The sequence below is a fragment of the Anguilla anguilla genome, chromosome 5 (genome assembly GCF_013347855.1).
Source record: "Anguilla anguilla isolate fAngAng1 chromosome 5, fAngAng1.pri, whole genome shotgun sequence".
Lineage (NCBI taxonomy): Eukaryota > Metazoa > Chordata > Actinopteri > Anguilliformes > Anguillidae > Anguilla > Anguilla anguilla.
The window spans coordinates 47,321,645-47,342,396 of record NC_049205.1 but is presented as its reverse complement, the minus strand read 5'-3'; the positions used below and the strand labels follow the sequence as shown (position 1 = coordinate 47,342,396).

Genomic DNA, 20,752 nt, shown 5'->3' with positions numbered 1-20,752 from the left:
AAATGCATTTCTGGACTGTCATCGTAACAGAGGTATAACAGGATATGTACTTGAAACTACCCATTAGAAGAAACTTACTGAGCCATACAGAATCAAAGTCCATATTTAATTGCATGCCGGTCTACTTCAGTGGCATATAACCAGTGTCTGGAAACCTGTCATCTGTCACTAAGACATACAAACCAACCAGGCCAGTCTCCTTGCAGAAAATCTATACGATCACACTCCTCCAGTTACTTACATTTGAAAGACAGCCCAGTTTCAAGATCTGCTGCTCTGTTAATACTCCAGCAGTAAAGCTCTCAGCTCCAAAAACAATTATAAAGCAATGACCAGGCAAGTGAGACTGAATGCTAAAGGAGGAATTTACTGGAATTTATTTTCCGTAAATTCCTTGATCCAGAACACTTTTACTTACGTATGAGAAGGGTCATTGGCATTCTTTGTTGCGAGAGTGGTATCATTGTGTCAACTCTGCTCTCCACAGCAATGTGTATAACAAAATCTATTATTTGAATGAGATACAACTGAATACTTCAGTATTGTGTTTCTTTGAATCATGGCAGGCCTGAGCTTTCAGGGACAACAGCCTCCGCCAAATGGATTGCTTGAGCTTCAAACATAAACCTTTAGGACAGAAACCTTTTTACGCTCCAGCCAGGCAATTTCTCAAAAAAAGAACTCATTAAACCTTTGAGTCCTATAAAGGTACACAGAAATCATTCTCAAGTTAGCCAGGAAGATTTGGGGGGGGGGGGGGGGGGTTGGCCACACCCACAGCACAGTAGCACACACTAACAGGCTTTGGTGATTATGCTGTACCTCATCAAGACCGAGATCCCTAAGTATTGACTTTCCAAAAAGGCCTTTTAGGTGCCCTTGAAAGCAGTAATAAACACTCCCTGAGACTAAGGCACAGAATTGTTCACAGTCTGCACCAACTGTCCCTGACCATCCAGAATTTATGGCTTTTGATTAGCAAAGGGCTCTCTGCACAAACAACCCACAGAGATCCCCCAACACCCTTTCTTTAAAGCACAGAAATGCTAGCTATGCAGTGACACTCCAATTCCAGCTCCAAAACAGGTAAAATATTATGACTCTGAGGTATTCCCTGAACAAATAACTCAGTTCTTCAAAAAAAAGAGAGAGAGATGAGGAAAATAAATAAGTTGGCTGATCATATTACATAGGGACAATAAATCCACTTAATTCACTGGTGGAACCTTTGCTCTTTTTTTCATTGTTTTTCAATAATTTTAGTTATTCCCATGTCCCCTTTCCATTTGAACTCTCCAATTTAATTTGAACTCACAATCATAATAATGTAAAGAAGTTCAAATTGGTCATTGATATGTTTTCTTAGCTCCTAGCACAAACAGTCTTTTGAAAGGCCTGGTTCCTCTGTGGTTTTCGAGGGTGAGATTTAGTCATTGACCGCACTGAATCCGGTCAGGAAGCAGAGATTCACTGAGGAGCTCTTTTAGGATCCAGGGCGGGCTGCACAGGCATAGGCACAGAAATCTTTTTGGGTTTATTCACCATCTTTTATTCCTGTCTGAAACAGAATACTGTCATCACCATGGGAGGAACAATGGACCAGTCATGGATGTCCAGGCTAAACAACTCAAACCAGAAAAATGGGAAAAGGAATTTGTCAATCAATTCTATTTAAAAATGTAAATGATATCGAAATGCGTCACTGCACTGAAGTGAGAAACATCACTAAGTTTGCAGTGTACTTTCAGCAGAAACTGCCAAAAAGGGATATTACATTTGAACGTTTCCCCCTTTGACAATTATCTCACCTGTGAGCAGATGACAGGATAATAGTTATATAATAATACACTTCTGAAAGGTAAGCAATTTTTTAAATCCGTGCTGAAAGCCCAATGTAGGAAATGGCAGTAATAGGCCACAGCTCTGTCTCTGCTGTTTAACATTTGAAATCTCACAGTGACAGTGCGCTCATTTCCTCCTCCCAACCCAAAGACATTTTTCCTGTTGCTCATTTCCCCATTCCTAGCCATCAATGAGAAGGTCATCCTAAATGCCAACTGACAGTGGAGCTACATTCGATGTCTGCACCCCATGCTCTGTATTAGCGTGATAAGACTCCTATTCCTTGCATCAGTCTTCATTTTAAACCTCCTCACATAGCTATCCATATGAACCACCGAGGTTCCAGACACACAAAGACAAAAAGGAGCATGAAAAAACATATATTGATATTTGTCTTACATGCTTCACAACCGCTTGTTGAAGTGTGTGTAAAATATCTGGTAATTAATGACAGTCCCAAAAAATGTTCAGAGGAAGAAAATTTTCAGGATTCATAAAACTATCGCCTTGAATAGTGACATAATGGCTGACTGTCAGCAATTCATATGTGGGAAGTGGCAAGCAGCAAGATCCAGCGAACCTAACAAAACTATCCATGTGCTATATAATTGTGAAACCAGGTGTGTCATTTCAGACAAGAGATAATGCCTGAAAATAAACATTAGAGGAAAGTGTATTTCAGAAGGTTTAGGGTTGTGCAAAACCTCATAATGTCCTTGGTAAGCTGTACATTATTGCACCATGAAGAACTTCTACGATCTTCATGAACATGCAGAAATCAGGAACATTATGATTAATAAGACAAATGGAAAATATTTTCCTAAGAGGAATCTTTTCTTACCACAGTTACATAATGTTTTTTAATAAAATATTTTAAATGGAGGTAAAACCTTGGAAATAAATGTTTTTCTGACTTTAACATATCTAAACATCAGATGAATAAATTGGTTTAGCCCAAAAAGTTGAGCCAATATTATTTCCAGTTGAACATCATTTTTAAAATTAATTTTCAAAATTTAAAGAAAATCTTTATTGCTTAGAAACAAGATGCAAATAATTTTCAGTGTACACATCTAGGCTCGTATAACCAATGCACATTTGCATGTCGTTTGTCAGCAGCAAGATAAGATTTGTCAACATGCTATGAGAAGTGGGTTTATGTGGTTACCCTCCCAGTTTTATTTAGCTGAAGGAGCAAGGTCTCTTTATTTGCCAAAGTACAGAGCCAAACAGTTCATTCCAAATATGCAGATTTGTTAAATGAATTTGAGTGCATTATAGACATTTTAAAACAAAAATGTTTTAACTTATTAAAAGATACAAGCCAAGCACTGCAGCAGACTGAGGGCCATGTAGAAAAAGAAAAACAAAAATAAAAACAGAATTATATGTTGTGCTCCCCTGACAAGACATCTGTGTTTCATTCACTGTCTGCTCATCAGCTGCAGAACATTGCTCCTCTCCCTGTTTCCCAGTCTACTGCATACAACAAGCCCACTCGCAGGCAAACCAGGTTTTCTTCACGTGTGTGTGTGTGTGTGTGTGTGTGTGAGAAAGCGAGAGAGGGGGGGAGAGGGTGAGAGCGAGAATCAGCCACACAGTAGTCACGCTTGAGTGCCAAGACTACACAGGAATCCTCTTGGCCCCCTGAGTACTGTGCTTAAATGTCACCTCATATCACCCCCCCCCCCCCGCCCCCTCCACATCTACAAGCAGCTTCTTTAAGAGGTGCTGTGCTCTGCACCTTTGAGCTTAACTGAGTAATCCAGATGCAATGTTCTCAGTACACAATGGCTTCTATTTGCGGAGGAATTTAAGGGCAGATGTTTGCCTGAAGAGAATTAAAGGGATGCATTGTGTTAGTCAGTTCCACTGAATGCATTTGGCAAATACGGGAAAACACGGTACATGCAGATCAAAACAACCCAGTTTACTCATGAGTGAGCATGAAAAATAGAAGGGGCTTCTCCAAACACGCACGTTCGATCAAAAACATGGTAAGAAATAAACGGGAACAGTTCAAAAGTCAATATGGGACACTGCTTGCTGAACTCTATTCAGGCCCACCTTGTATACGTTACAGCAGTATATTGGTTTTCTTGGTTTCACCAATTTCATGCAAGTGTTAAAGGACACAAATAATAAGATAAAATTAGTTTATTTGAAGACCTTGTTTTCACAGGCCTTTGCCCAAAAGGCCCCCAGCCCCCACTGTTTAACTTCTCAGGAAGGTGTTTCCCATCTGTGATCCAGAGACTAAAAAACATAGTTGGGTGTGTTTAGAACAAGGAGTTCGACTAACCTGATCATCATAGCGGAAGGTTAGGAACTGCTCCCCAGTCGTGTCCTCTAGGAAGCTCCCCTGTGGAGACAGTGCGAATTCGGGAAGGAAGTAGACACTTTGTGACTGGCTTGCTTCCGTCTGCAAAAAAGGTTAGAGAAAAGGGTGTTATTGATATAAAAAGAGGGAATGAGAGAGCGATCAACAAAATCACTGTGGAAAGAATTAGTGGCCATTTTCACTTATGTCCATTTCAGAGCAGAGCTGCAAACCAACATGATAATGACATCTGTAAAATATTTATTGTTAACCGGAGACATGAGCACAATTCACAGCTTTTTTTGTCCTTAACTTGTTTTCTTCTTTTTACAGGGCAAGAATTATTATACAAGTCCTTTTTTTCTTAAAAGTGCAGTAGACAATGCTGGCAGTCTGGACAATGTGGGATGTCTCCAATTAGAGGAATAATGTGATTATTCTACTGTTGATTACAACAATTGTACAGCAAGCATAGGCATTAAGAGCAAAACCACCAGAAAAACAATGCGAAGTAACAAATCACATGGGCGATGACAGCGCTTCCAGCATAGCTGGCACGGTCGCAGAGCCACATGACGAGGCGTTCCGTCCAGGACACCATAAAAGCGTCGGGGCGGCCATGAATCACCACGTTTTATTTCAGGTTCCAGCCGCATCCTTAAGGAGACCGGAGAACATTCTTAAATGGGATTTTTATTTGCGTGTTCCTCAAACGCACCTAGCGAGCCCGCACTGCACCACGCGGTAGAATTTATCTCCGCGACGGTTCGGTGACAGGCAAATGAGACCGGAGCATGATCCATGTAGATTACTGCTGACTCCGCTCTCCTGCTCATTTCTCCGGCTCCGGCCCTGGAACAGCACGGGCTCCTGCGCTCATTCCAGCCCAGAGCTGCGGGGACGATTGATGGGCCTACGGACGCCCGCGCCGCGGCAACCTCGCGGGAGCGAGGACGGCGCGTGGGAACACACCTCGCCGAGCCCAAACACCACAACTCAAACATGGGCGTCGACACTCCGTGACAGTTAAGGCCCGTCCTGGGCATTGTCACAGATTCTATAGATTAACCAGATGGTCAGCTCAAGCATTCCTTCCATTCTTTCAACTTCCTAACGACGGGACGTTCCGGTCAGTAACGGGAGTTTCCGGCACGATATTATAGTTTATGAATTTTCCTGAAAATGCACGCACAAAGACACAACATCCACTGCCGCAGTATTGTCCTTGGCCATGCTTTTTCGGGAATATTAATAAGATGCACACATTCCATTCTGGAATGCTTTTTTCTCCAACAATAGGGTTCAATGTAAAGAATACCAATCTGAGTATCCGTACAATACAGTACGCATGCCCTTTCTTTAACAAGGAGCTATTGCATGTAAGAGTAAGCTGTTCACTTTAATGGGTCATTTTCAATTCACTCAAATAACAGCTTACACATTGTTTAGATTGTTGGACTACTGAATAGGAGGAAAGCATGTTCTATTTACATAATTAAAATATTATGCGATATACTATTAGACAATAATAGTACTGAATAAAAAGGCAAGAGAAATGTATTGCTTTGCAGTTCCTCTCTAATAGTACTGGATGTAGAGCCACTAATTACAACCCAATAAAGAGAACATGCTCAGATAATAGTCTTCATTGGTCTTCCATGGAAACAGAATTCTCATTTTAATGTCATGATCAAAAATACGAGCGTGATATTGAATATAGAGCACAGAGTATAGTACAATTTTCTGACAGAAATTTTCAAAGAAAATTGAATATAATTGCATATGATTGTATATTGATTGTATTGTATTAAGTGAATTTGATGTATTCACATTTTTTTTAGTTTTCAAATGATCTCTCTGCATGCTAGAGAAAGAAACGTGTGCACGTGTGAAAGTGCAGATGTGCGGACTTATATTATGTTGCTCAGCTGCATACAAGCCCTGTCCAATATTTGAAAGTCAGCCCATAGCTACACTTAAATTACATCTCTAATTATTCCAATATTCATTAGAGGAGCCAAGACCCTGGACTCAATGACACTTCTCAACGTAGAGTAAAATCAACCTCCCTGCCCTGTTTTGAAATCCACACGCCACACGTTTCACAGAAAAATGATCACCTCACTTCAACTTTAGCCAATCTGATTAGTTGGTCCTCAAAATACAAAACTGCACAATCAAGAAGGAAATCATCTTCTTTTCCAAATGATTACCCTGTGGGGTTCAACAGATAAGAAAAATACTCTTCAATTAAAAAAACAGGACTCTAGCTCCACAGAGAACAATGTGCTCATTGTATCTCTGAAGGTCACAGGGCAGAGATTCAGATTCACAAATCTTCCCAGGCCAGATTGATTGGGCTCACAGCTTAAAATAATTTACGAACGTTTGGAGAATATGAAAACTGGCAAAACCATTCACAGGAGAAGAGGGCCTTTCAGTCGTTCTACTTGCTTGAGGTGAGAGCAGCCAGGCGAAAAACAAATTAGATTTGGCCACGAATGCAAAAGATTTCTCATTCATTCCATAATGCGTGCCTCCCTGCGGAGCATGTGAAAACAGGTGACTGCTAACTAAGAATACACTGGGGCCAGGTTCCTGTTACAGAGCTGGCTGGCGCTGGCTTTTAAAAGCACTTACTGTGTGCCTTTGAGCGCCGACAGCATGGCCGGCATGCATTCCCATGAGAGGTCGGCAGGCTCTCATCACAGTGACATTGTTCCTTACTGACAGGTCCAGATTAACAGCTTGCTATCTGCGAGCTCAAATCCGTTTCCTGTTCCAGGTGCAAGCCACGGCAGCACTCTAAATCAAGAGCGCCGCATCGGCTGTCCTCGACCTAGCGACAGCCAGGCCTCCACGGCAACCCCTCCGCCCCGATCTTTACTCCAGACCCCAGTGGGTTCTGCCACAACCCTCCTCGCCTCTTCAACCGCCAATGACAGTCCTGCCATCTGGGCAGCCAAAATACATTCGCGCTTTCTGGGTTTTCCCCACACCAAAGAACCAAAGAAGCAAAATAAATAGGCCGCAGTGTGTACTCCGGGGGGGTGGGTGATGTAAGGGGAGCGGAAGGCTTTTATGCACAACTTTATGACACTAGTGCATCCCAGGAGCCTGTGCAGTAAGCTTACAAGAGTGCGAGATAACAAACAAGCCCTCAGCTGGATCTGTAGATATATGTGGGGAGCACAGTTATTTTCTCTGAAGGCTCTGTTCTGTTCAGGCTAAATCCACCATTCACACATTAATTTCCATTTACTGAGCTGCGAGGCCAATTATTACAGTAATTAGATATAACGTCAACAAAAATTACAGTAAATGTATAATGTGCAACTCTGCAATGCACGCTTCTGCAAGTTGTTCACATATTACCTACTTTTTATAAGCTTGTTAGCTTCAGGTGTTGATCGTAATAAAATATGATAAATAAATATTCACATTGTCTGTGGCTAGGGACAAAGAAAATGAGTGCAGTGCACACACATTGGAACACTCCCTGATTAATGTGAAATTTATGGAGGAATGGGTGCGTGCCATGGAATGTCGCATTTGCGAAAAGGCCAAACTAGGCGTGGCCTTGGACACAGGGCCACAGAAAAGATTTCAGGCACAAGCACAAGTGTCGTTGCAGCAAGACTGCAGGATCCAAGTGGAATTTGGCCCAAACTGTCAATAGCTGAGCAGGAAGTACATGCAAATGTGAGCGAGAACAGCAGCAAACACAAAATGAAGAAGGGAAGAAAGAGGAGTAAAACAACTGCGGATGGGACATCAACCGACTGAAGGTCCCATCCGGAGTTTGAGGTCTTGCCACCAAACTGGCCTCATGCAGTCGTGGCTCCTGGCAGCCCCGCAGCCTGCAGAGTGCCTCCGCTTCGGGCCACATGGCACGGCGGCGGGGCGTTAAGTGATTTGTCATCCTTGGCGAGGCGGTACGCTTGAGCATCGCCCTCACATCTGGTCGCGCACGCATTCCCCAGCCGTGAGGTCAGCGAGACGCCACGGCGGCGGGCCGCTGGAACGGCGCATTCTCCGACAGCGCTCGCGAAACCCACGGGGCCGTCGAGCGCGTCTGGGAAAGCCTCCCCTCTCAAAGGCCGCGGCCTAACCGGCTCTCTCGGTACAGTACAGGGGTCGTTGAGTCGCTTCAATGGGCACGAGGATTACGGCGAGAGAAAAGGAAAAGGCGGCGCGATAAGCTGACGTGCCAAACCGAGAGAGCCCGGCTAGTACGCAGGGAGGACCTGCGAGCTTCAATTGAGATTTCTCCCCGACCAGCAATAATGGGCTTACGCCTCAAGGGCAAAGAGCGAAGTTCTATTAGCGGTCTTAGCGCCGGGCCAAAGTCATTGCAATCGCTTCATTGCGGGGCGGTAGAGAGAGACCAGGTGCGGGAGGCACAATCCCTTCCTTTGATCTCCTTCTGTGAAATCCTACTTGGGCGACCCAGCAGAGCAGGATAAATTAAAAACCGAAAGCTTTTAGCGCTTGTCGTTCAACGGCTGGGCTGGGACAACATTGTCCCCGAGCAAATCTTTCACCGCGAATGGCCCCTTTTCTGTTTCGGCCAATATAACATCTTGATCTAAAGCTGTCTCCGCCCCTTCACCCAGTCTAATTCATGTCAAGGACACTTGTGGAAACCGATGCATACCTCTCCTTGAATGAGTACCAATAAACCCACAGCTATACTCACAGTAGTGTTTAAACAGAGGGACGGAGGGAACAAAAATGTTCGTCACAGCGCAACATTTATCAGCCCCAGCTCCCGCGGCCGACTGGACCCACAGCATGCCTCTCCCCAAGCCTGGGGAACTGGGCCCGGCACAGCTGGGCACCACGTGGGCTTCCGAGCACACCCGGGAGCAAATAAACACAGGCCGCTTCCTGAAACAATTAAGAGGCACTTGACAATAAGTGCTGTTTGACAGGAGATCAGATTCCCGGGGGGCCCCCGCGACGGAAAAGCGAACCGGGGAGCAGTGCGCTCGGACGGGAGGGTACCGAGCATTCCGGCAGAGGCCTGCGTTTGGCCCCGTTCAGCCCAGTTCGGCCTGCGCAGATGTCACGCCCAGCGTGAAGGGCCTGGACTACTTGCGGCACCGAGAGAAACTCAACCGTCAACTCAACCTCTCCAGGTACTGTGTTTGGTTACCGCGACTATTTTTGTTGCTGGGGCAACGACACCCGTCAGCGAGCGACATCGGGGAAAATACGATTGGGTGTCTCCGAGGGTGCGGCAGACCGGCCCCCGGAATAAAAGGCGAAGGCGAGCGTGACCTTGCGGTGACAGCTGATCCCTGCAGCCAACTGCGGCGCGAAAGGGCGCCCGGCAGAGCCTCGCCGCGGCGGCCCCCCGCCGCATCCCTCCCGCCGGTGGAAAAAACGGCTGTGCGGCCCGAGAGAGTTACGGCCCCGCGTTTAATGACCCTTTCATCCTCCGCGGTCCGAGACATCTATATGACCCAAAACACAGGGGAGGGCGAGGAGGTGGAGATATATACGACTTTTTAATGCTCTGTTATGCTTGGCTACCCGATTCCTGAAACCCGGCCCTCTGGCAGCGACGAGGAGCTCTGCTGGAGAGCGAGAACGCGCGTGGCGCGCTCCAGCGAGCTCCGTGCCCGCACTGCCATGGACACGCCCCTCAGCCGCTCTATTGGGTGGGAGCTGGTTAGCGGTACTAGTAGAGGCAAGGCACAGGAGGGGACTCGTTCTGAGAAGACTGCCATTGCTTGGCTAGTCCATTGCAACCCATGGTAACCGCAGAAACCGCAGGATTGTGCTTCCTTCACTGTGCCTGTGACAAACTCGCACTGTGAGCGAAGCGTCGAATAGTTTTGTCTATTCTGCAGAGTTGTGGTTGATGGGTTGTGTAGCACAAGGCCCATTAGGCATTATGTAAAGCGTTTTTGATATGAGCCATTACATGGCTAGGATTAGCGGCAGTATTTGGATACCTAGAACAATAATTCATACAGTTGTCAGCATATAATGAACGGCAAATATTTCTGAAATGCAATACCAGCACTGAGATATCAGGTCTCCCTGAAATTACAGGAGTTGTCACGGGAAGAGATGGAAATAGTTTGTCAGTTTAAAGAAGTCAGAAGATCGAGCTGATGTAACGCCAGCCTCGATCCGAGACCACATCCCACGGCCCAATGCTCCTGCCACACTTGAGCAACAAAAACACATTTTTCTTCTCTGCATAAAATAGGAAGAAACAGACAAAATACTCAAATTTTATTAGAAAATACATTTGCTTGCTCCAATACCAGATGTATCAGGTATATTTGGCTGGAGTACACCTCTTGCCAAAGATATGACTGTCAAAGTCTTGGAAATAAATTAGTGTTTGCTTCTCATACAAGTTGCATAGAGGTTCAGAAAAAAGTCAAGAGACAAGAACCGTCTGAGCAACTGACAAACTCTCAGTTTTGCTGGAATCCTCTCATACAATTTGTCTTTCTTTTGACCACTGTAATATTTTACATAATATTAATATTTTATTCTTCTGCAAAATTCATTGCCACGAAACTGATACATGGAAAGAAAGACGAAAAGATACTTTTTCCATTTTCAATTTTTCATCTTCCTTGAATTTTAAATGGCTGCTCGTGGCTGTCTTATCAGTGCAGATTCAGCAAGACACTGGACTGACACTGGCAGTCTCACAGACTCTGCATTTCAAGGTAGCTCTGTCTGATCAGCGCACACCTAACTGGGACTTGCTTATTGTGAGGTTTCATAGAGTGCTCAGACATTTCAAGTCAAATGCTGCTGCGATTAATGAAATCATTGTCACTTTTCAAACTGCCTTTAATGTCACCACAAACCAGCAACATTTACATTTTCAGGTAAAAAAAAAAAAAAAAAGGTTTTCAACTCATGGCTTGAACGTGGCTATGCGTGACTGCGTGTGGGAGCATACTGGTGTGAGCAAGTATGCATGTGTGTGCGTTTGTGTGAGTGTGCATAAACTGTATGCGTCAACGTGTGCGCATTATTACGCTGTCTAGACACGGCCAACAGTCTCTGCGCAGCCCCGATTCGCCTTGCGCTGGCATCCACTGCCGATTCCCCAGTGTTCTCAGCGCAACCTGCAGATCTTGGCTTGCGCTCGCAGCGCGGCCGCATAACACTGAAGGCACGACCGGGAGGCCCACCAGAGAGCGGGTTGGCAGGGCACCCGCTAAGAAAACCTGAGCTCCTCCATTTGCAGCACTTAGCTTGGCCGACTGAATGACCACACTGTGAGCGTCCATAAAGGAACCTTTCACACGTCCCCTAAACGGCTCCTCGCCTTCACTGCATGCGGCCTCGGAGAAAAGGCGCCGCTCCGGGCAGCGACATCGTCCCTTCGGTAATGTTTACGGAGAGTAAAGGGGCGAACGTTCGCGCAGATAAGTGATACCTTCATCTTCAGCTCAAACACAGAGCTGATATTGGCTTGCAGCCCAAAAAGGTCTATTGTAGAGCGTGCATTTGTGATGCTGCAGAGGACAGTGCAGACAGCCAACATATCAGTAACCTCTTGCACAGGTTACCATGAAGTAAAAACAGAAATAGACCTCATCAAACCCACTGCTAGCAGCAGCTCTAGTTCTCTCGGACATTAATATTTTTCTGAAGACAGATGTGCAAAGTGTTTCAAATTGATGTGAATTGTTCATTGGCGTGTGAGTGTTTTTGTTGGTGCGTATGTGCATGTGCGTACGTGTGCAAGTATAATGAAATATCATGAGTTCATTTTGATTCAAACCAGACAGCAACCTCATGTAGAGTAGTGACAGCTAAGAGCAAAGGCAGTGTTCGATTCCACACAGTACAGCCCATCTCTACTCTCTTGGCTGGGCTGGTCCAGATTTGGGCCCAATGTGAGAAATACTGGCTTTCTTGATGTGTGCCATGTGTGTTTCATTAAGACTTATTTCAAAATGATTTTGCTATACTCAGGAGTCTTTCACTTAAAAGAAACATATTTGTGTTGCATTGATTTAAGGCTTTATCTGTAAAGTTGCAATTACAAGCAGCAGTTCATTCAGGCCTCCTAAAGGAGATATAAATCACTGATGTGGGACCTGCAAAAGTCAAGAGATATTACAGGTTAATAAGTTAATAGTAAAGGTAAAGAACAAAATTAAATTTAATAAAAACCCCATGTGAAAACTCTTTTATTCTGGCAGGGAAAAGAACTATGAAACCAGAAATAACCGTTTGAACAATAAGCCCAATGAAGTTCACCAAGAAGGACTTGAAATGAAACAAAGAAATTTAGACAGTAGTGAACTCACTACAAAATAATAAACACCCCCCCAAACAGTAGATAAATAGTAATTGGGAAGATAACTAACACATGGTTAAAATTACACTATTTTAGATTATATCTTAACCATTTTCTGCAGGGTTTCAGTTTACTTTTCAACAATACTGACGAAAATAACAAGGCGGCAACTGGAGGTAGGACCTAATGTGAACACTATCAGGCCTAAGATCTAATGGTCTCAAATTTGCACAAGTTCACCAAAGTCAGCTCCCTTGTTGGCCTTCAGTGGGCCATGAGTTCATCGAGCATGCTGAAATCAAAGGCCTGCTGTTCTTTAGGTCCTCACCGGGCTGAAAGGGCTCTGCCTTATGAAAAACTCCCTTGATATAAGCCTCCGATAACACAGCACACCCTCATCAGAAACATATTGAGCACTAGGTGATGTCACGCTGACCCACATATACTGTAGCCTAGTCTCTGTCTGTCGTTTTCTTTTTTTGATTTTGCCTCCCAAAGTAGGATCTGCATTGGCAATTTCTTCACAGGCACATTGGTATGTTCTAGAAAATTATATCTGGTTTATTTTAGTGATAAGATGTTTACCTAAATGCACCAAAGAAATGTACTGTAGGTTAATTTGAACAATGGGGAAAGCATTCATTTGGATTTCCCAAGCACACATCAAGTAAACAGCTTTTACAGGGCTGATATGTAAGTACTTGTTATTGTTCATCCAAACATTTTTTTCTCAAAAACATCTTCCTTTGTTCAATTTCATCATTGAGCAACCCTAGGCATTTCTTTACTACCCAAGATTTATCATAAAGTAACATTTATATTAAACTGCATTGTACTGTTGATTGCGCTGTGACAGTCCATCGGTTCTCACATTTTCCTGAGGGTGTTTCACGGCTTCCTGAAAAAGTGGTGACTGTGACAGAGCCCTGGACTGTGCCACACAGAAACAGAGGAAACGCTCTGTCTTTCCCGCTTTCTGCCCTCTCTCACTTCCTGCCAAGTGTATTTAAGTGTAAGCTGGTCCCTGGGGCTGCACTTCGCCACAACGTAGCTGAGCACTGCAATAATCAGCCTGGCTACCTCCACAGTGGGGCTGGGCAGCACTGCCGTAATGAGGCTGGAGGTCAACCTTCCTTTATTCAACAGTGCTGAATGAGCTTCCACACAGATACCATACATTGCTGCTCTCATCCTCACAACATACCAATCATAGGTCTCTTGCTGCCATCAGCCCTTCACGTTATGCATAACTTGTCTGCATGTATAGTCAATGATCCCTTATTAGAGAGAGCAATCACAGTGCTCTCCCATTTAAGCAGAAAAGACCAAAAATCAAGTCAGTGTGGATGCTCTGGCACACTCAATGTGCTTCACACTGGGCAGGTAGACTAGGCTACCTTGTTCTGACCAGACCTGATCATGATGTAACATGGACACAATACCAGTGCTTATTATGCCACAAGGCAAAAAAAATGGAAATTTCCTCGACAAGCTCAAATTCTGTGTCAATAAACAGTGTGAGGACAAACAGTAATTTACATACAGTGTGGGCATTTCAGGCGATGCTGACGTCCTGGTAAAACCCAAACGATGACTTCATATTTTCTTTCTTATCCAAGGCAAATAGCATGAAATACTGCCTTAAAGTGTATGCAACACGAAAGTACTGCAGCAATGCACAATGCATTACCAATCAAATGAATAGTTAAAAGTGCGTTCCTCAGCCAGGATTTGTATTTGCTCTTAGAGCTGAAAGTGCCGCTGAAGTATGGGCATTTCTGATAATAATGGCCTTAAGGTCAGGACTGTGCTCTACAAATGCCTGGTTGAATTGAGATGCTCCTTAAAACAAGCAAAAGTTAAAGGACCTCCTTAGGACTCTGGAAATTCCCAGGAATATTCATATTGGAAATGACTGCAGGGTCACAAATGAGAATGTCAAGCTCTAATGTTTCTTGTAATTATGATTTTCCAAATGTAATCAGAAATTCTTTTATAATTTAGAATAGAATACTGAATAAAATGCCATGACTGTTCACACCGGCATTCTGAATGTACAATAAAACAACAAAAATGTCTTTGTGCAAGATAAATATAAATCATATCATTCATACTCATGTACTATGTATAATCTTGAATTTGGTAATACAGTCATGGATGTTGAGTATTTATTCATTTTGTGGCAAAATGTGACATCATGGATGAAATGGTACATAAAGTTTTTTGCGTTACATAAATAACCAATACAAAGACAAGACAAAGAAACTAGAAAGTTTAACTGCAAACTACAGAAATAAAATAATTGTTCATTTGAATCAAATGAGAAAGTCCCTGAAAGGTAGATCATTATTGTACTGTAGGTGTGAAAATGAAGGCATCCAAAGAGCACTGGGAGAATATATAGACACACTTCTTAAACCCATATTTGGAATTAACCTTTAAGTGCACATTCACGGGAAAAACATAAATATCCTAGCAACCACTGAAGGTACATTGTGACCTGAGTCAAAGAGGATGTGATTTTGCTGAAAGTTATTCTAAGCTCCATTCTATAAGCTATGCATTCCTAAGTGCACTTATGGATGTGGACTAATGGTAAATATTTTCCATGGCTTACATCCATTCTTAAATTGTGTAATTCCTTATTGCAAACTACTTAATAGTAGGTGCTGCCCAAGTGAGGTAAATCCCAATTCATAAACAAATATTAATTCATAACAAGATAGCAGTAATGTTTCAGTTGATTGACCTTCTTTGCATGCATATAATGTAGCCTGAAGAATAACAGGATAGCAGCAATTTGAGGTTAAGTTCATTCTAAAATAAAATACCAGTAGAATCCTAATGATTGAGCACAGATCTTATATTTGAGGCTGTCCTCTTGAGGAAAAAAGACAGAACAAACCATGGGAAAGGTGGTTTGACACTGCACATTTTATCACTCCTCTGAATGCAAAAAATCTGGCATAACGCAGGGCTCAGGTTGAAGAGAAACTGATTTTTTTTTTTTTTCTTTTTCATCTGAGTTGTTAAAGACAGAGCTTTAACTTAGGACTGCTTTACAGTCGCCAAATAGCAAAAGGCAATCAAGCATCACGCCAATCCAACATCTGCTTGTCAGAATCCGTGCGCCAAGCCAAGCGGAAAATTGCAGTGGCAAAATTATCAGCTGCCCCCAGCCCAGCCACTTCTTGACCACTGTTCCACCGCACTCTCCTTTCTATGACCCTGCTTAAGGGGGTTACACATGAATGAAAAAACGAAAATGCTAAAAATTCTGCCGAACAAGCTCAAATATTCTTTGTTGCGACGTGGGGTTTTAAAGAAGGAGCCCTATGCACTTCGCCTTTGACACATACCTTCAAATCTTCCCCTAGAAATGACCAGCGTGAGAAAAAAACCCCTCGTGCCTGGAGCCCAATCCATGAAGCAATATAACACATGGCTTATGGGGACGTATTCCACGGCAACAGTGTCCCCAGCTTCTGTCAACAGCACTATTTACTGCAGTTTGTGCACAGTAAACTTTTCCGAAGTGCTTAAGGAGTTTGCTGTTTTCAGAGGCCGCCCGAGTTTTAGCACTGCGGCTCTGCATGCCGTAACTCTTTATTGGGACATTAAACTGTTGGGAATAAAAGACCCAGTTGTTGCTATGTGGGGAAACACTAAGCATTATTAATTTCACAACTTGACAAAAATCCCCACATAAAGCTTGAGACACATTCTGTAAAAGCATTGCCTTATTGTTAAAAAAAAAAACCAATAGCACCCATTTGGGTGTTTTTACACATTTCAGTCCTTCCATTCTAGTAGATAAAATTTAACATTTACACATTGTGTGTTTGCTTGTAATAAGAGAAAAAATAGGAATGCAGCATCAGCTATCCCAATTTTACAGCAATAATCCTACACTAGTGTGGAAGTCTTACTGTAAAAGTATTTTTTACTTTTACAAGACAAACCGAAATCAAAATTATACCAAATAGATAAGGTTTATTTCTTTAAAGGATTACATTTAAGCTGCTAGTAAATTCTATCACTGGTCAAATAGATGATGCATCAGCATTATTATCTGAACACCTATCCTTGTTACACTGTAGCAGTACAATTCCAGACATTGTTATGAGAGGCACTTGAGAGCACTCAGTGATAAATTGCAGCCACTCGTCATCTCAGATCAAAAAGCGAAACACACATCTTCTGCACGAAAAGCCCCAGCTGGAGCACTACGTTATTTTACAGTATAGTATGGGATGGGTGAAAGAGGGTAGAATGTGGAGCTTTGTTACTGTTAAGGGACAGAGGGGACCATTCCTGATGTTACAGAGATGCAGTAAGCCAGAGTTTCTCAGCTCTGTGTAAATTACTAACACAACTGAGAGGAGTAGCACAGTTCATTTCATTACAGCAGTTATTTACCAATTTGTGTCAGTAAGCGAGGACCAGTCCATGCCAACATTGAGGTCCCTTGGACCTGGACTGGGCAAGTCTCTAAAGAAAGGCTGCACAGGACACAGATCGGGAGAGGACTGGAGCTCAAAGGTCAGGGTCCATTACAGAGAACACACAAATGCAAAGTTGGCCTGCTTTAAAAACGTGTCTGAAGCCCCTAGAGTGGCAAGCTTCAGATGTGAATCTATAATCCCCAAGCACAGTGTCCCTGATTCTTAGAGAAAGTTGCCACAAATCCATGTCAGTGAAAATAAGGACTGAACAGAGGAAGACTCAGAGAGAAAAGCTTATATAGATGACAGACAAACTAATACCTGCTGGTACTAAATGTACTTTTGTCATCTGTCAAGAGGGCTCTTGGTTCTGGTATGAAAACGTGGGTTTGCTTTCCAGTGTTACTCATTTCATATGCAATATGATCACGTAAACCTCAAAAAAAAAATTGTCTATTAAGTCCTAACCTCTTTAAGAACACAGGAGCAGTATTAGTATGGCCTGAACAAGATATTATCAGGGGATATAGTAACTTTACAGTTCAGCCAGCTCTTCCGTTAGAGGCTGGAGTAATAGCTATATTTTACCCCTGCAGAGCTTCAAAGGCTTATGTTCTTAAAGAAAAGGTGACATTGAACTGACTTCCAGCCAGCCAGCAGCTCGGCAGACATCTTAAAGTCCAACTGCTGAGATGATGTTCTAGAATAAGGACACGTCCGGTGTCACTGCCACCTGTTCTTGAGCTCTTATAACGAGCATTACAACATGTCTGCTAAACCTAGTTCTGATGAGACTGTAGACTCTAAAAGTTCATAGACAAACTAACATTTTTACTTTCCTCAGGAATGTAGAAACAAAACATCTAAACAGACTCAATTTGATATATTACATATAGGAACGTCAACCTGAATACCGAATAGCGTTTAAAAATATCAATATGAGAAGTGTGTTTTCCAAAGAATACTGTCCATTGATCATGTTTCTGTTGCATTGTGACAACGCAGATGTGGTCTGAATAGGATACACAGCAAGCCCTGACCAGAAAGCACACAGTAAAATGGGTGAGAATCCATTACAAGCTCATGTAAACTCTGTAAGAGTTAACTTAAAACTGAACATTTTGCATGAAGGAGAAGGAAGGCAAGTCTGTTTGATAAATACTTGTCATACCTGGACATCAGAAGAGAAGAGAATGATGGCCAAGCTCATCTCCCACATGAACAGGCTGAGTCTCATCTTGGCCATGCTGTCCTGCTTCAGATGGTTAATGTGCCTTTGTTGGTTTCAGCCTGTGTAAAATAAATTGTTTCAGTAGAAACAAACTGGAGTACAGGCAGTCATAGCCCCCCGCACAAAAAGATGTGAACAGATCTGGAACAGCTGCAAATAAAATAATCGCTTTTCGTTGACCTACAATGCCAACTCAGAGAGCACTCCTCAGACAGACTGAGAGAGGTCAGTTCTTTTTAATAAGGAGAATAATTATTTTGGATTTGTAGAGAAGACTTCCAAACATATTGAGTCATTCTAATCCCTTTCTGAGTAGAAATTTGATTCAACTAGAAAGTGCGTGTGTGTGTGTGTGTGCGTCGGTGTATAGTGTGTGTCCGCGTGAGTGCCTCTGTTTTCTCTTACTATGACAATTTGTTGAAGGCTCGCTTTATATACCTACATTTTCACAGGTTTTAAAATAGTATGCCTTTCACAGCTAGCATTGACATATATCTGTTATGAGACTGAAAAGTAGCCTAGCCGCCAGATCTTCATGAGCAGACAAAAGTTCAGTACAATAAATGGCTTCACAATTGTCCACTAGAGAAACAATTTGACTACAGCCTGCAAAATTCTAAATTTAGGCAGACAACTGGAACATTCGCAAGCCTGACAGACGAAAGGTGAAATATTCTAATTTAACCATAAACCAAGCGAATGCAGACAGTGGCCAGGAGCCAATAGCTGAGTGAAATGGCTGGACTATTGAGCACTGTAGAATGGGTATACCCACCAGCCAGTCTGGTTCAAGTCAGCAAAGATGTGAATGTGACCACAGCAGCCTTGTCAGAGAAAGAGAGAAGCTATAGGTTGACAGAAAATGGTACGGAAATTGATCTTGGTGTTTCAGCAATGATCCAGACCCATAAATTGCCAACCACTGCGTATAATCTATTCGGATTTGATTCACATTTCCACTTCAGGGTTTATTTAACAGGACTGCTGGCAACTGTTAACATTCTTGTTAACTGACAGGGTATGATTATATAAAGCATATGCCATTTACATCACAGCAGTATAACCTCTGCCATAAGTGGTTAACATTTTCTGTTTGCAATATGACTGTACCATTTCCTGTATACAAATGTATTTTTACAAATGGAAGTTTATATTTTTAAACAGTCTTCCCTTAAATTAGGTATTAATCGAGTCTTTTGGGTAGTCTGCAGAGAAAAATGCCATCGCATTTCTGTTAGGTCTACCCTCGAATATGATTTGATAGGCTACTGTATGCTATTGTAAATAGGTCCGCACATCAATAGACTAATCAATACCCTGTGTAACAATGAACGTAATACTCAATAAGCAAGTGTAAAGTGAAAGCCCCCGCTAAAGCATGAAGTCCTTCATATTGCACCTTAACATTGCGATTTACGCATACAACATGCGTAATGCACATTGGAAATGAGTGATAAACTGTTTTGAAATCGATATTCATTGCAGCATGCGCAAAGCGTCGGAAAAAATGAAACGCAGTAGATAACGGGATAATCTATCAATATTTTACTAAAACTATTCTGAAAAACAAACACATGCGGAGAAAACACTAGCATCGATTATATTTCATGAGGTGGCGTTGCTTACTGGTCCTTACACCTGTTTTCCAAATATAATTGAAATGACAGCTCTGATCAATGGAGATGATTGCTGCGCAGCGCTAACAGTTCGTGCACTCAGAGAAGCTGTCAAAACTTCACATTCGCGTGTAAGTTAAAGTATAGGAGCTAAAACAAAAAACTTCCAAAATATTATGTTAATTGTTAATTGTGTGAAACCATGGGAAGATTTTAGTAGGCTACTTCGGCGACACGTAATAGAGACTCGGGAGACGTTGGATTAAAAATAAAACGATCCGCTGAAAAAAAGATTGATTCTTACCTTCGTTCGAAAAGTAGGTGAATCATTCATGTGGAGACCCACAGTTTCTCCATAGGCTAATTCTTCACTGAAATCCAATTTTAAAAAGCGGTAACTATTTCAAATCTACTACTGTCGATAATACCGGGTTACACTTTCTGGGGAAATGATCTTATTTAGGATATTTACTCAGACTTTAATGTGATACAGCAACAGTCAATTGCCACCACATCTCTTATCCCCCGAGCTCACGCTTTCGCGACTTCAGGCAGAATTACAACTAATGAACTAGCCTGGTTGCCGATGTGTGCTACGTAGCTTCGCCAGGCGTCCTATAGAAGGCGCTTGAAACTATTTGAAAGCTCCCACAAAACAAGCCTGCCAGGTGCAAAATTTTATCAGAAAGAATTGTCCACAAGCAACCCATTACGTTTTTATCGTGTCATCTTGTTTAAGCGTGTGGTAGCAGCACAATTTATTTTCTTAATTTTCATCTAAAATATGGAAAGATAAATTGGTATGATTTTAGCAAATAGGGAGATTTATAAAGACATACAAGACATTACACCTATTTTAAAGGTTTGATTTTACAGTAGGCTATTTTATTGTTGTTACAAGACATAGCCTACGTGTAAGCTAATTTATGTTGTCTTATAAAAGAAAATAATGGAAAAAACAAACCCCCAACGTGAAGCAAAAGTTGTATCACAATATCTCTTCAAATA

The 20,752-nt window shown here is 42.6% G+C and overlaps 1 protein-coding gene across 3 annotated transcripts in view; it reads right to left on the bottom strand.

Moving 5' to 3' along the window:
- Positions 1 to 20,752, bottom strand: part of adamtsl3 (ADAMTS-like 3) — a 115,444-nt gene that overhangs the window by 92,060 nt on the left and 2,632 nt on the right. Inside the window, exons 1-3 of one of the 3 annotated variants that reach the window (XM_035416478.1) lie at positions 20,049 to 20,578; positions 18,069 to 18,187; positions 4,145 to 4,264 (exon numbers count right to left, since the gene is read on the bottom strand). In XM_035416478.1, coding sequence (XP_035272369.1) covers positions 4,145 to 4,264; positions 18,069 to 18,143 — 195 coding nt within the window. In that variant the 5' untranslated portion in view covers positions 18,144 to 18,187; positions 20,049 to 20,578. Of the gene's footprint in view, positions 1 to 4,144; positions 4,265 to 18,068; positions 18,188 to 20,048; positions 20,579 to 20,752 lie in introns of those variants that run through there. The other 2 variants (XM_035416476.1, XM_035416477.1) reach the window with 2 other exon arrangements.